The 14,759-nt window shown below is 46.3% G+C and overlaps 1 protein-coding gene across 1 annotated transcript in view; it reads right to left on the minus strand.

Annotated features, from left to right (window-relative positions):
- The window catches only part of wasf2 (WASP family member 2), a 21,039-nt gene continuing 6,280 nt past the window's right edge, over positions 1-14,759 (minus strand). The window contains 10 exon segments of the mRNA XM_029658573.2: positions 1-1,201; positions 1,289-1,376; positions 1,379-1,615; positions 1,618-1,771; positions 1,986-2,147; positions 2,339-2,460; positions 7,402-7,519; positions 7,611-7,764; positions 8,147-8,281; positions 8,785-8,948. Coding sequence (XP_029514433.2) covers positions 1,044-1,201; positions 1,289-1,376; positions 1,379-1,615; positions 1,618-1,771; positions 1,986-2,147; positions 2,339-2,460; positions 7,402-7,519; positions 7,611-7,764; positions 8,147-8,281; positions 8,785-8,917 — 1,461 coding nt within the window. The 5' untranslated portion in view covers positions 8,918-8,948 and the 3' untranslated portion in view covers positions 1-1,043.

A 14,759-nucleotide genomic window follows, 5' to 3' on the forward strand; every position in this document is an offset into this window, starting at 1 on the left:
TATAGTTCATTGTATCTTTATTATTGTAATAATCATCACTGATAAAGTTGAGAAAGACAGGACAAGCAGAAACAGGTGGTTGGATATTAACATGCTCAGGTCTGATTGTGGCATTACACTTTGGCTTTAAAACAAACAGAAGGCACTTAAACAGAAGAGGATCAAGTTGTCTCTTAGGCACAGATCTAGGATCAGGTACCTTTCATCCAATCCTATGGTTATGATGGGAAAGAAACAGAAAACTGACCTTAGATCAGTGTCTAAGGTTAACTTTATCCTCCTCGCACATAAACATGAAAAGCAAAGGCACTTATGGAGGGGCGGGACTAGGGCAAGAGAGGGATCGCTGATTGGTCAGATAATGTTTTGACTGATAGGGGGCAGCATGGTTTCAGTTTTCAGCTAGGGCTGACTCAGAACATTACAGACATTTTAGAAAGGATTCAGAACCCCCCATCTGTGAATGAGACCCTCTGTCGCCCAGGTAACCATTCCCATGCCAACCACAGAGAGAAAAAGACAGGTAAAAAAAGAAAAAGGAGAAAACATTTTTAAAAAGCTCTTTGTGCCCTTGGTATTATTTAACACATCTTATAATTATCTTAAAGTAAAATATTAATACAGTTCATCAATCATACCATAATTGTACTGTCTGTGTATGCATGTAAGAATCAATATCTGTACGGTATACTGTATGTTTGTTGATATCTGTGTGTAGCCCCTTATAATTTTCATTACCTTTGGCCCTGTGCCCCTTATATTAATAATTGGCTTTTTAATATTTGGACTGTCCTCATAATTAAATCATTGGCTTCTCAGTTCAGTTCTACATACAACATACAGGGAATGTGATTGGCTTAGACAGGAGTGGGGAATACTGAGGAAGAGTGTAGTAGTGACACACACACACACACAGACACACACTTATCTTTGGACCTCTACTCCTTAGATCATAGATTATAAAGAAGTAATGGGATAAGGATATGATGCATTCTCTCTGACGAGGACTGAGGAAGACCATGAGGGTGGAGGTGATGAAGGTCTCATTCGGACCAATCGTCATCTCCCAACTCTGAGGAGTCGTCCTCGCTGTCGCTGCACTCCACAGCAATACGGCGAGACAAGATGGCCGCCACATCGTTGCCGTAGTTATCCTTTTTCTCCTGCTCTTTCTGTTCCTCCACCTTACGTAGGTTAAAACCTGCCAGAGAGAAAGGGAGAGATGGGGGATTAGGGTGTGTGTTTATGTGTGTTCGTATCGGTCTGTCTGTGTGTATGTGTGTCGTACCTTGCCGGATAGCCGACAGGAGGTCACTGTGAGCGTCAGCGGGGGCTTCTGGCTGAGCTTGGGTGGATTTAAGAGGAGGGGGAGCCCCAATGGAGAAGGAGGGGGAGGAGGGCCAGAAGTGGGAGGAGGAGGGCCTGGGGGAGGCGGGGGAGGAGGAGGAGGAGGTGCGCCACCACCCTGGGGGAGAGAGGGGGAGGAGGCGGAGAGATGGAGGCCTGATAGGAAGGAGGAGGTGGGGCAGGGGGGAGGGATAGGCGGAGGAAGAGGGAAAAGTGGGAGGGGAAGAGTCAAATCCAGAGGGGGAGGGGGAGGGATTCCAAAGCCAGGGGAGGGGGAGGAGGAGGTGGGGCAGGAGGAGGGGCCAGGTTGGGCCGTGTGCCAATGGGAGCAGTAGAGGGCATGGGAGGGGCTGGAGGGGGGTGTGTGGGGCTAAGAACGCTGGTGCGCTTTTGGGTTGATGCTCCGTACTGTCCGTCATGATACCTGCCAATGAGAGAGCAGGGGAAGGATTAAAGGTCAGCACACGGATTCTCCAAACACAACTGTCTCCAAACGATTTTGTCCACTTGAGATGAAGGGTGTTGACTGGAGAGTAAACATTAATGCCAAAAATGCTAAATTAGCAAAAAATATGTGTAAAAACTACAGTATATGCACAATTTAAATGTGCATACACTACTCCATCTCCATTACTTACGCCATGTCTGGGGGTGGAGGGGGCAGGAAGTCGTCTGGGGCGGGGGGAGGGAGGGGGGAGCCAGGATCGAAGGCGTACGACCCAGTACTCTGGTCCAAACCATCAGGGGAGTAACAGCCTTCTCCTGAACCAATACTGCCATTCAGACCCTCAAGAGATTCTCTACACACAAGATGCACAAAAAAAAGTGTGACTATTGTCATCAATAACAACACAATTAAACAGTTTAAAATCATTCTATAGGACATCTCCCTCCCTCATATTCTCTTTCTCCTCATTCCACTTCATACATTCTCGCCCCATCCTCTTTATCCTCATCTCTCGCCCTGTTCTCATTCTCTCTCATCTCTCACCCCATGTCATTCTTGGGCACCACAAACTCCTCTCCCATCTTTAGCCGTTCCCACTCATCCTTCCTGGTTTTGATCTTCCTGGGATTCAGAGTCCGCATATTCTGATTGTCCTTCTTCTCCTTCTACTCAGACAGAGAAACAAAGTGAGGGGGGTGACAAAGAGAGAGGGAAGGAAGGAGAGAGTGAGAGGAGTGAGAGAGAAAGACAGAGGGAAAGAGAAGAGAAACAGGAAAAGGCATTTAACAGCACTATAAGTGCACTTCCTTGTTTTGTTTAAGCAGAAGATGGGATGCATTTCCCAACAGGCCGAAAACAAACTCCACTGTCTCATTGAAGGACGTGTGTGAGCGTGTATACTAACAGGTGTAGACTAACAGTGAAATGCTTACTTACGGGCCCTTCCCCACAATGCAGAGATAAACATAGAAACATAATAGAAAAATAATAACACAAGGAATAAATACACTGAGTAACAATAACTTGGCTATATACACGGGGTACCAGTACCCAGCCGATGTGCAGGGGTACAGGCAAATTGAGTTAGATTTGTACAGTGCATTCGGAAAGTATTCGGACCCCTTCCCTTTCTCCACATTTTGTTATGTTAGAGCCTTATCCTGAAATGGATCAAATAAATTGTTTTCCTAATCAACCTTCACACAATAGCCATGATGACAAAGCAAACATGTTTTTAGAAACTTTTGCAAATTTATCCTTTGCTCAGTACTTTGTTGATACACCTTTGGTCCAATTTGTAAGTCGCTCTGGATAAGAGCGTCTGCTAAATGACTTAAATGTAATGTAAAATGTAGCGATTACAGCCTAGAGTCTTCTTGGGTATGATGCCACAAGCTTGGCACACCTGTATTTGGGGAGTTTCTCCCATTCTTCTCTGCAGATCCTCTCAAGCCCTGTCAGGTTGGATGGGTAGCGTCGCTGCACAGCTATTTTCAGGTCTCTCCAGAGATGTTTGATCGGGTTCAAATCCGGGCTCTGGCTGGACCACTCAAGGACGTTCAGAGACTTGGCTGTGTGCTTCGGGGCATTGTCCTGTTGGAAGATGAAGCTTCAACCCAGTCTCAGGTCCTGAACGCTCTGGAGCAGGATTCCATCAAGGAGCTCTCTGTACTTTGCTCCGTTCATGTTTCCCTCAAGCCTGACTAGTCTCTCAGTCCCTGCCGCTGAAAAACTCACCACAGCATGATGCTGTCACCACCATGCTCCCCCCGTAGAGATAGTGCCTTCAGATGAGACGCTTGGCATTCAGGCCAGAGTTAAATCTTGGTTTCATCAGACCAGAGAATCTTGTTTCTCATGTTCTGAGAGTCCTTTAGGTGCCTTTTGGCAAACTCGAAGTGGGCTGTCATGTGCATTTACTGAGGAGTGGTTTCCATCTGGCCACTACCATAAAGGCCTGATTGGTGGAGTGCTGCACAGATGGTTGTCCTTCTAGAAGGTTCTCCCATCTCCACAGAGGAACTCTGGGGATCTGTCAGAGTGACCCTCGGGTTCTTGGTCACCTCCCCGAACAAGGCCCTTCACCCCCAATTTCTCAGTTTGGCCGGGCGGCCAGCCCTAGGAAGAGTATTGGTGATTCCAAAATTCTTCGATTTAAGAATGATGGAGGCCACTGTGTTCTTGGGGACCTTCAATGCTGCAGAAATGTTTTGGAACATTTCCCCATTTCTGTGCCTCGAAACAATCCTGTCTCGAAGCTCTACGGAGAATTCCTTCGACCTCATGGCTTGGTTTTTGCTCTGACAACTGTGGGACCTTATATAGACAGGTGTGTGCCTTTTCAAATCAAGCTGTTCAGGGTTCTGTTGGTTCCAGACAGACTTGGTGCATCCTTACTGCTTACCGTGCGGTAGCAGAGAAACAGTCTATGACTTGGGTGCCTGGAGTTTTTGACAATTTTTAGGGCCTTCCTTTCACACTGCCTGATATAGAGGTCCCGGATGGCAGGGAGCACGGCCCCAGTGATGTACTGGGCCGTGTCCACTACTCTCTGTAGCGCCTTGCTGTCAGATGCCAAGCAGTTACCAAACTAAGCTGTGATGCAGCCAGTCAAGAAGCTCTCAATGGAGCAGCTCTCAATGGAGCATCCTTTTTGAGGATCTGAGGGCCCATGCCAAACCTTTACCGTTGTCGTGTCTTCTTCACGACTGTGTTGGTGTGTGTGGACCATGTTAATTCCATAGTGATGTGGACACAGAGAAACTTGAAGCTCTCGACCCGCTCCACTAATGTGGATGGGGGCGTGCTCAGTCCTCAGTTTTGCTGTAGTCCACGATCAGCTCCTTTGTCTTGCTGACGTTGACAGAGAGGTTGTTGTCCTTGCACCACACTGCCAAATCACTGACCTCCTCTCTATAGGTGGTTTCATCATTGTCGGTGATCAGGCCTACCAGTCGTGTCGTCAGCAAATTTAATTGTGTTGGAGTCGTGCGTGGCTGCGCAGTCGTGGGTGAACAGGGAGTACAGGAGGGGACAAGGCGTCCGCATGCTTCTCAGCCAAAACAGTTCTGAAGAGACAAACAACATTTTGTGCCGTTTTTGGTTTGTTTTGGTCTTCGGCTAGGTTTTTCTTTTGGCTGTTCGGGGACACAAAAAAATTATTGAGGCAAGCCAAAGTCGATGATTGGTCAACAGTAGGGATTCTTGAATATAGTCTTAATCAACGAGAGATGACCCGTTTTCATGCACATTATAAAATTCCACGACTAAGATCTCCTTGGCAAAAACATTTCTTAAATTGACTAAGATTAATTTGGACTATTTTGTGTATACTGGCTACAGCATCTCAAAATGGACAAACAGTACTATTGCTGTTTTTTTTCTTGTTTTTCAAGTGAAGGTATTTTATGGGAGTATGCAAGCACATGTGTTCAGGCCACCCGAAATGAAGCATTCTGAAGCCTTAAGCACGCACCCCTGAGGGCCCCCCCCGTGTTCAACAGCGTGGCAGATGTGCGGTTTCATACTCTCACCACCTGGGGGCGGCCAGTCAAGAAGTCCAGGATTCAGTTGCAGGTGTTCAGCCTCAGGATCCTGAGCTTAATGATGAGCTTGGAGGGCACTACGGTGTTGAACGCTGAGCTGTATTCAATTAACAGCTTTCTCAAATAGGTGAAATAACCGAAAGGTTGCAATTTCGAATCCCCAAGCTGATTAGGTGACAAATCTGCCAATGTGCCCTTAAGCAAGACGCCTTGGACAAAAGCATCTGCTAAATACCTAAAATGTAATTGTAATGTTGGGGCGAATTTGAGTGGGTCCAGGATGATGGTGTTGATGTAAGCAACAACCACCCTTTCAAAGTGTTTCATGGCTACAGATGTGAGTGCTATGTGCCAATAGACAGGTTACTTTGGTGTTCTTGGGTCTACTTGAGTCAGGGAGAGGTTGAAAATGTCAGTGAAGACACTTAACAGCTGGTCAGCGCATGCTCCGAATATGTGTCCTGGTCGTCCCTCTGGTCCTACAACCTTGTGAATGTTAACCCGTTTAAAGGTCTTACTCACATCGGCTACGGAAAACGAGATCACACAGTTGTCCGGAACAGCTGGTTGCATGATTCAGTATTGCTTGCCTAGACGCGAGCATAGAAGGCATTTAACTCGTCTGGTAGGCTTGCGTCACTGAGCAGCTGGGTTTTCCTTTGTAATCCAGGATAGTTTGTAAGCCCTGCCACATCCAACGAGTGTCAGAGCCGGCATAGTAGGATTCGATCTTAGTCCTGTATTGACGCTTTGCCTAAAATCCTTAGTGGAATTTCTTAGAAGCGTCCAGATTAGTGTCCCGCTCCTTGAAAGCTGCAGCTCTAGCCTTTAGCTCAGTACAGATGTTGCCTGTAATCCATGGCTTTTTGTTGGGATATGTATGTACGGTCACTGTGGGGACGACGTTGTTGATGCACTTCATTAATGACGCTGGTGATTGATGTGGTAAACTCATCAATGTCATCGGATGAATCACAGAACATATTCCAGTCTGTGCTAGCAAAACAGTCCTGTAGCTTAGCTTCCGCTTCATCGGACCATTTCGATATTGAGCGTGTCACTGGTACTTCCTGTTTGAGTTTTTGCTTGTAAGCAGGAATCAGGAGAATAGAGTTATGGTCAGATTTTCCAAAAGGAGGGTGAGAGAGAGCCATGTATGTGTTTGTGTGTGTGGAGTAAAAGTGTACTAGAGTTTTGTTGCCTGTAGTTGCACAGGTGACATGCTGGTAAAAATTTGGTAAAACGGATTTCGGTTTCCCTGCATTAAAATCACCGGCCACGAGAAGCGCTGACTATGGATGTGCATTTTCTTGTTTGCTTATGGCCCTGTACAGCTTGAGGAGTATGGTCTTAGTGACCGCATCAGTTTGTGATGGTAAATAGACAGCTACAAAAAAATATAGATGAAAACTCTCTTGGTAAATAGTATGGTCTGCAGTTTATCATCAGGTATTCTAACACAGGCGATAAAAACTCAAGACTACTTTAACATTAAAGATTGCGCACCAGATGTTGTTAATAAAGAGACACACCGGTCCCCTCTTCGTCTTCACCGAGGCTACTGGTCTAGACAATGGATTGAAAAAAACAGCGTCCTTGTTCAGCCACGACTCCGAGAAACATAGAATATTACAGTTCCTCAGGTCCCGATGATAGGATATTCTCCAATGGAGCTCGTCCAGTTTTTTAATCATGTGACTGTACGTTCGCCAATAGAACGGAGGGTAGAGGCGTTTTATTTGCTCGCCATCGTAGTCTCATCAACGTAGTCTCTTCTACCTCTCTTGCACCGTCGCATCCTCTTTCGAGTCCCGGGGATTAAGGCCTGGTCAGGAGTAAGCAGAATGACCAGAGCTGCCGATTCGTTAAAGTAGAAATTGTCATCCAAATCAAGGTTAGTGATCCCCGTTCTGATAAAATGATGGAGGAGACATGATGTACAATTTATATATATATATATATATATATATATATATGAATTGGTCAGGAGCACGTAAAACGGCTGCTATCCTCTGCAGCGCCATTTTACTTTGTGTGTGTTACCCGTTACCCTGTGTTTACCCTGTGTTTGCGTCTCTCCTTCATGATGTCCTTCGTGTCCTGCAGCATCTTCTCCTTCCACAGATCAAAGAAGTAGGAGGGATCTGTGTAGAACTTCAGAGCATCCTTACCATCATCCCTAGACATGACAACAACAACAAACAATATCAATGTGTGTGTGTGTGTGTGTGCGTGCGTGCGTGCGTGCGCGCGTGCGTGCGTGCGTGTACCTGTACTGGCTGAGGTTGTTGAGTGGTGGAGGTGGGTTGCAGGTCAGATAGGTCTCCTGTACAGGCAGTGGTAGAGAGGGTCTACAGAACAACTGCTGGTCCTGAGTCAGATTACTATGAAATGCTTTCTTCTGAGTGATGGCCTGCAGAGAGACTGAGCGAGAGATGGAGAGAGATCGATATGGTGAGAAAGAGACAGAGATATGGAGAGAGAGAGCGAGATGGAGGATGGAGAGAGAAAGAGACACAGTTAGGGTTAGTATTCTGTTTGTTTGGGACAAAGGTATACAGTATGTGCCAGTATGTGTTGCATTACATTATACTTAAAGTCCACTGAATTCTCACTTTGAATACTAAATACATGGCACTGTTTGCTTGTAACATACAGCGGTTTTCCCAGACACAGGTTGAGCCTAGTTATAAACTAAAGATCATGTTCAATGAAGATTCTCCATTTAATTTGCTTTTAAATCTAATAGGCTTAATCAGCATGCGGGAAATCACCCCATCGTATATAATGTCAGTCAGTCTCTTACTCTCCTCCTCTTTAGGGTCGAGCTGGGTGACTTTGACCTGTAGACGGTCCACTCTCTCTCCCAGTGTGTTCACCCGGACAGCAAACACCCCCGCCTGCACAAACAGCTCTCCAAACACATCCTCTGCATACTTACCTACACACACAAACAAATGTATATTATGGCCTAAATTCACTGAGTGTACAAAACATTATGAACACCTGCTCTTTCCATGACAGATTGACCAGGTGAATCCAGGTGAAAGCTATGATCCCTTACGGATGTTAAATCCACTTCAATCAGTGTAGATGAAGGGGAGGAGACAGGTTAAAGAAGGGTTTTTAAGCCTCGAGACAATTGAGACGGATTGTGTATGTGTGGCATTCAGAGGGTGAATGGGCAAGACAAAACATTAAAGTGCCTTTGAACGGGGTATGGTAGCAGGTGAGGCTGTTCTGAGGGCAAAAGGGGGAGCTGCAACTCAATATTACGAAGGTGTTAATATTTTGTACACTCAGTGTATATACACATGATTACATATCACAAGATACATACTTGCAATTTACACACACAATCTCATATTGCAATACACTGCACTGTTTTGCATGTAGCACTTCCCTAGGTATAAACTCACTCAACACATAGAGTTAGTAACTTACTGAGGCTGCCTAGCTGGCGTATGATGTTGGCAAGGCTAATGTTGGTGACACACTCCAGCTCGCTGCGGATGGTGTTGGGGATCGTCTGGCGGCACACATAGCGAGGCTCGATGTTCCTCGTCACCAATGGCATTCTGGGACGGGAGGGGTAGCGGGGGGCTTCCCTGGAGGGGGGGCAGCATGTGAGAAAGGTCCATCACTCTACTTGGTTATATTATGTAAGAACAATGGTGCAACACAAAACAAAAAAGGATTATTTTATAACAAATGCACTTTCTTCTGCGTTGGATCACGGTCCCCGTCTGTGGTTCTGAAACATCAGTGCGCTGTTGAATTGGCTAGAGCCTTTTCCTAGACCATGTTGCTATGTGCATAATAGCAAAGTTAACCAGCATATTGGTGTTGAGAACAATATGGAAGAGGCAGCAGAGGAGTGAGGAGATGAGAAAACAGCCCTTGCCTTAATTGTCTAAAAGTGCAGAGAGAGGAAACTAACTTAAATAGCCCTATAATCAATAGTCTAACTAAAATGTGCCTGACTGATATACATACTGATATACATCTACAGAAATAAGACAGATCCTGCTTCTGTTACCTGTTTGAGTGTTTGCTTAATAGCCTGATTCCGTGAGCTCCAAGCCTCATGCAACCACAACATGTCAGAAAAAGCCATTTCACAAATTCATTTTTAATCTTTGTTGTTATGTTGTAATGAATGCTTTACATTGTTTTTGTTACTACAGCTTCTCTGGTATAACTTATACAGTGGGGGGAAAAAGTATTTAGTCAGCCACCAATTGTGCAAGTTCTCCCACTTAAAAAGATGAGAGGCCTGTAATTTTCATCATAGGTACACTTCAACTATGACAGACAAAACGAGGGGAAAGAAATCCAGAAAATCACATTGTAGGATTTTTTATGAATTTATTTGCAAATTATGGTGGAAAATAAGTATTTGGTCAATAACAAAAGTTTATCTCAATACGTTATATACCCTTTGTTGGCAATGACAGAGGTCAAACGTTTTCTGTAAGTCTTCACAAGGTTTTCGCTACAGCAGGGAGTAGAGAGAGACAAGGGGTGCTAGTCACACAGGCAGTCAGTCTTTTTCTAACACAGCAAGTCTGACACGAAACCCAAACCGGCTGCGCGCGTGCGCCATCGTGCATTCATTTATTTTGCCCCCCACACCAAACGCGATCACTACACGCAGATTAAAATATCAAAACAAACTCTGAACCAATGACATTAATTTGGGGACAGGTCGAAAAGCATTAAACATGTATGGCAATTTAGCTAGTTAGCTTGCACTTGCTAGCTAAAATTAATCTGACCTATTTAGCTAGCTTGCTGTTGCTAGCTAATTTGTCCTGGGATATAAACATTGAGTTGTTATTTTACCTGAATTTTTTTTTCCCCCCACCTTTATTTAACCAGGTAGGCTAGTTGAGAACATGTTCTCATTTGCAACTGCGACCTGGCCAAGATAAAGCATAGCAGTGTGAGCAGACAACACAGAGTTACACATGGAGTAAACAATTAACAAGTCAATAACACAAAAGGAAAAAAAAAAGAAAAGGGGAGTCTATATACATTGTGTGCACAAGGCATGAGGTAGGTGAATAATTACAATTTTGCAGATTAACACTGGAGTGATAAATGATCAGATGGTCATGTACAGGTAGAGATATTGGTGTGCAAAAGAGCAGAAAAGTAAATAAATAAAAACAGTATGGGGATGAGGTAGGTTAAAATGGGTGGGCTATTTGCCGATAGACTATGTACAGCTGCAGCGATCGGTTAGCTGCTCAGATAGCAGATGTTTGAAGTTGGTGAGGGAGATAAAAGTCTCCAACTTCAGCGATTTTTGCAATTCGTTCCAGTCACAGGCAGCAGAGAACTGGAATGAAAGGCGGCCAAATGAGGTGTTGGCTTTAGGGATGATCAGTGAGATACACCTGCTGGAGCGCGTGCTACGGATGGGTGTTGCCATCGTGACCAGTGAACTGAGATAAGGCGTAGCTTTACCTAGCATGGACTTGTAGATGACCTGGAGCCAGTGGGCCTGGCGACGAATATGTAGCGAGGGCCAGCCGACTAGAGCGTACAAGTCGCAGTGGTGGGTGGTATAAGGTGCTTTAGTGACAAAACGGATGGCACTGTGATAAACTGCATCCAGTTTGCTGAGTAGAGTGTTGGAAGCAATTTTGTAGATGACATCGCCGAAGTCGAGGATCGGTAGGATAGTCAGTTTTACTAGGGTAAGTTTGGTGGCGTGAGTGAAGGAGGCTTTGTTGTGGAATAGAAAGCCGACTCTTGATTTGATTTTCGATTGGAGATGTTTGATATGAGTCTGGAAGGAGAGTTTACAGTCTAGCCAGACACCTAGGTACTTATAGCTGTCCACATATTCAAGGTTGGAACCATCCAGGGTGGTGATGCTGGTCAGGCGTGCAGGTGCAGGCAGCGAACGGTTGAAAAGCATGCATTTGGTTTTACTAGCGTTTAAGAGCAGTTGGAGGCCACGGAAGGAGTGTTGTATGGCATTGATGCTCGTTTGGAGGTTAGATAGCACAGTGTCCAAGGACGGGCCGGAAGTATATAGAATGGTGTCGTCTGCGTAGAGGTGGATCAGGGAATCGCCCGCAGCAAGAGCAACATCATTGATATATACAGAAAAAGAGTCGGCCCGAGGATTGAACCCTGTGGCACCCCCACAGAGACTTTCAGAGGACCGGACAGCATGCCCTCCGATTTGACACACTGAACTCTGTCTGCAAAGTAATTGGTGAACCAGGCAAGGCAGTCATCCGAAAAACCGAGGCTGCTGAGTCTGCCGATAAGAATATGGTGATTGACCGAGTCGAAAGCCTTGGCAAGGTCGATGAAGACGGCTGCACAGTACTGTCTTTTATCGATGGCGGTTATGATATCGTTTAGTACCTTGAGCGTGGCTGAGGTGCACCCGTGACCGGCTCGGAAACCAGATTGCACAGCGGAGAAGGTATGGTGGGATTCGAGATGGTCAGTGACCATTTTTGTTGACTTGGCTTTCGAAGACCTTAGATAGGCAGGGCAGGATGGATATAGGTCTGTAACAGTTTGGGTCCAGGGTGTCTCCCCCTTTGAAGAGGGGAATGACTGCGGCAGCTTTCCAGTCCTTGGGGATCTCAGACGATATGAAAGAGAGGTTGAACAGGCTGGTAATAGGGGTTGCGACAATGGCGGCGGATAGTTTCAGAAATAGAGGGTCCAGATTGTCAAGCCCAGCTGATTTGTACGGGTCCAGGTTTTGCAGCTCTTTCAGAACATCTGCTATCTGGATTTGGGTAAAGGAGAACCTGGAGAGGCTTGGGCGAGTAGCTGGGGGGGCGGAGCTGTTGGCCGAGGTTGGAGTAGCCAGGCGGAAGGCATGGCCAGCCGTTGAGAAATGCTTGTTGAAGTTTTCGATAATCATGGATTTATCGGTGGTGACCGTGTTACCTAGCCTCAGTGCAGTGGGCAGCTGGGAGGAGGTGCTCTTGTTCTCCATGGACTTCACAGTGTCCCAGAACTTTTTGGAGTTGGAGCTACAGGATGCAAACTTCTGCCTGAAGAAGCTGGCCTTAGCTTTCCTGACTGACTGCGTGTATTGGTTCCTGACTTCCCTGAACAGTTGCATATCGCGGGGACTGTTCGATGCTATTGCAGTCCGCCACAGGATGTTTTTGTGCTGGTCGAGGGCAGTCAGGTCTGGAGTGAACCAAGGGTTAGATCTGTTCTTAGTTCTGCATTTTTTAACGGAGCATGCTTATCTAAAATGGTGAGGAAGTTACTTTTAAAGAATGACCAGGCATCCTCAACTGACGGGATGAGGTCAATGTCCTTCCAGGATACCCGGGCCAGGTCGATTAGAAAGGCCTGCTCACAGAAGTGTTTTAGGGAGCGTTTGACAGTGATGAGGGGTGGTCGTTTGACTGCGGCTCCGTAGCGGATACAGGCAATGAGGCAGTGATCGCTGAGATCCTGGTTGAAGACAGCGGAGGTGTATTTGGAGGGCCAGTTGGTCAGGATGACGTCTATGAGGGTGCCCTTGTTTACAGATTTAGGGTTGTACCTGGTGGGTTCCTTGATGATTTGTGTGAGATTGAGGGCATCTAGCTTAGATTGTAGGACTGCCGGGGTGTTAAGCATATCCCAGTTTAGGTCACCTAACAGAACAAACTCTGAAGCTAGATGGGGGGCAATCAATTCACAAATGGTGTCCAGGGCACAGCTGGGTGCTGAGAGGGGTCGGTAGCAGGCGGCAACAGTGAGAGACTTATTTCTGGAGAGAGTAATTTTCAAGATTAGTAGTTCGAACTGTTTGGGTATGGACCTGGAAAGTATGACATTACTTTGCAGGCTATCTCTGCAGTAGACTGCAACTCCTCCCCCTTTGGCAGTTCTATCTTGACGGAAGATGTTATTGTTGGGTATGGAAATCTCAGAATTTTTGGTGGCCTTCCTGAGCCAGGATTCAGACACGGCAAGGACATCAGGGTTAGCAGAGTGTGCTAAAGCAGTAAGTAAAACAAACTTAGGGAGAAGGCTTTTGATGTTGACATGCATGAAACCAAGGCTTTTTCGATCACAGAAGTCAACATATGAGGGTGCCTGGGGACATGCAGGGCCTGGGTTTACCTCCACATCACCCGCAGAACAGAGGAGGAGTAGTATGAGGGTGCGGCTAAAGGCTATCAAAACTGGTCGCCTAGAGCGTTGGGGACAGAGAATGAAAGGAGCCGATTTCTGGGCATGGTAGAATATATTCAGGGCATAATGCGCAGACAGGGGTATGATGGGGTGCGGGTACAGCGGAGGTAAGCCCAGGGACTGGGTGATGATGAGAGAGGTTGTATCTCTGGACATGCTGGTTGTAATGGGTGAGGTCACCACATGTGTGGGAGGTGGGACAAAGGAGGTATCAGGGGTATGAAGAGTGGAACTAGGGGCTCCATTGTAAACTAAAACAATGATAACTAACCTGAACAACAGTATACAAGGCATATTGACATTTGAGAGAGACATACAGTAATCACAGGTGTTGAATTGGGAGAGCTAGCTAAAACAGTAGCTAAAACAGTAGGTGAAACAACAACAGCTAATCAGCTAGCACAACAACAGCAGGTAAAATGGCGTAGGCTAGGCAGGGGGGGTCGGATTAACTACACACAGAGCCTGAGTGCGGCTGGGGCCGACAGATAAAACATAAACAAGCAGAATGGAGTACCGTGATTAATGGACAGTCTAGCATGCATCAGCTATGTAGCCAAGTGATCAGTGTCCAGGGGGGCAGCGGTGGATGGGGCAGGGAAGCTGGACTGGCGAGTGTTATCCAGGTTAAAAAACAGTTAGCAGTGGCTAACAATGACTAAATAGCTTGTAGCTAGTTAGCTGGTTAGCTTCTGGAGGTTCTTGAGTGTGTTCTAAAAATTAAAAATAATGGCGATTCCGTATCACATTGGGTGAGGCAGGTTACCGGAAGGTATAAACAAATTAAAAATAGAAAAGAGAAAGTAAATATGGGTCCAGTGAGTGTTTGGGACGTGGCGATTCAGACGGTTAGCAGGCCTGTGCTAACAATCTAACAGTTAGTAGGCCAGGGCTAAACAAGGTAGCAGTTAGCGGACCGGGGCTAAACAAGCTAGCAGTTAGCCGGCCGGATTGGCAAGCAAGGAGATAGCAAGGGCTAGAAAGTTAGCCTTTGGGGGACGTCGCGATGGGGTGAGTCTGTTTATTCCTCTTCATGCGGTGACATCGATAGACCGGTCGTGGGTCCGGATATTGTAGCCCAGGAGTATGCTTCGGTGGTAGCACAGGAGCTCTGGCCGGGCTAGCTTCAAGCTAAGTGGGTGGAAACGCTAGCCAGGAGTAATCATCCGGGGATTGCGGTTAGCTAGATAGCTAGTTGTGAAGAATCCAGCTGAAAATGTTCCGTTTGCGGTGGGAATCCG

This window comes from Oncorhynchus nerka, linkage group LG4 (genome assembly GCF_034236695.1).
Source record: "Oncorhynchus nerka isolate Pitt River linkage group LG4, Oner_Uvic_2.0, whole genome shotgun sequence".
In the NCBI taxonomy this organism is placed as follows: domain Eukaryota; kingdom Metazoa; phylum Chordata; class Actinopteri; order Salmoniformes; family Salmonidae; genus Oncorhynchus; species Oncorhynchus nerka.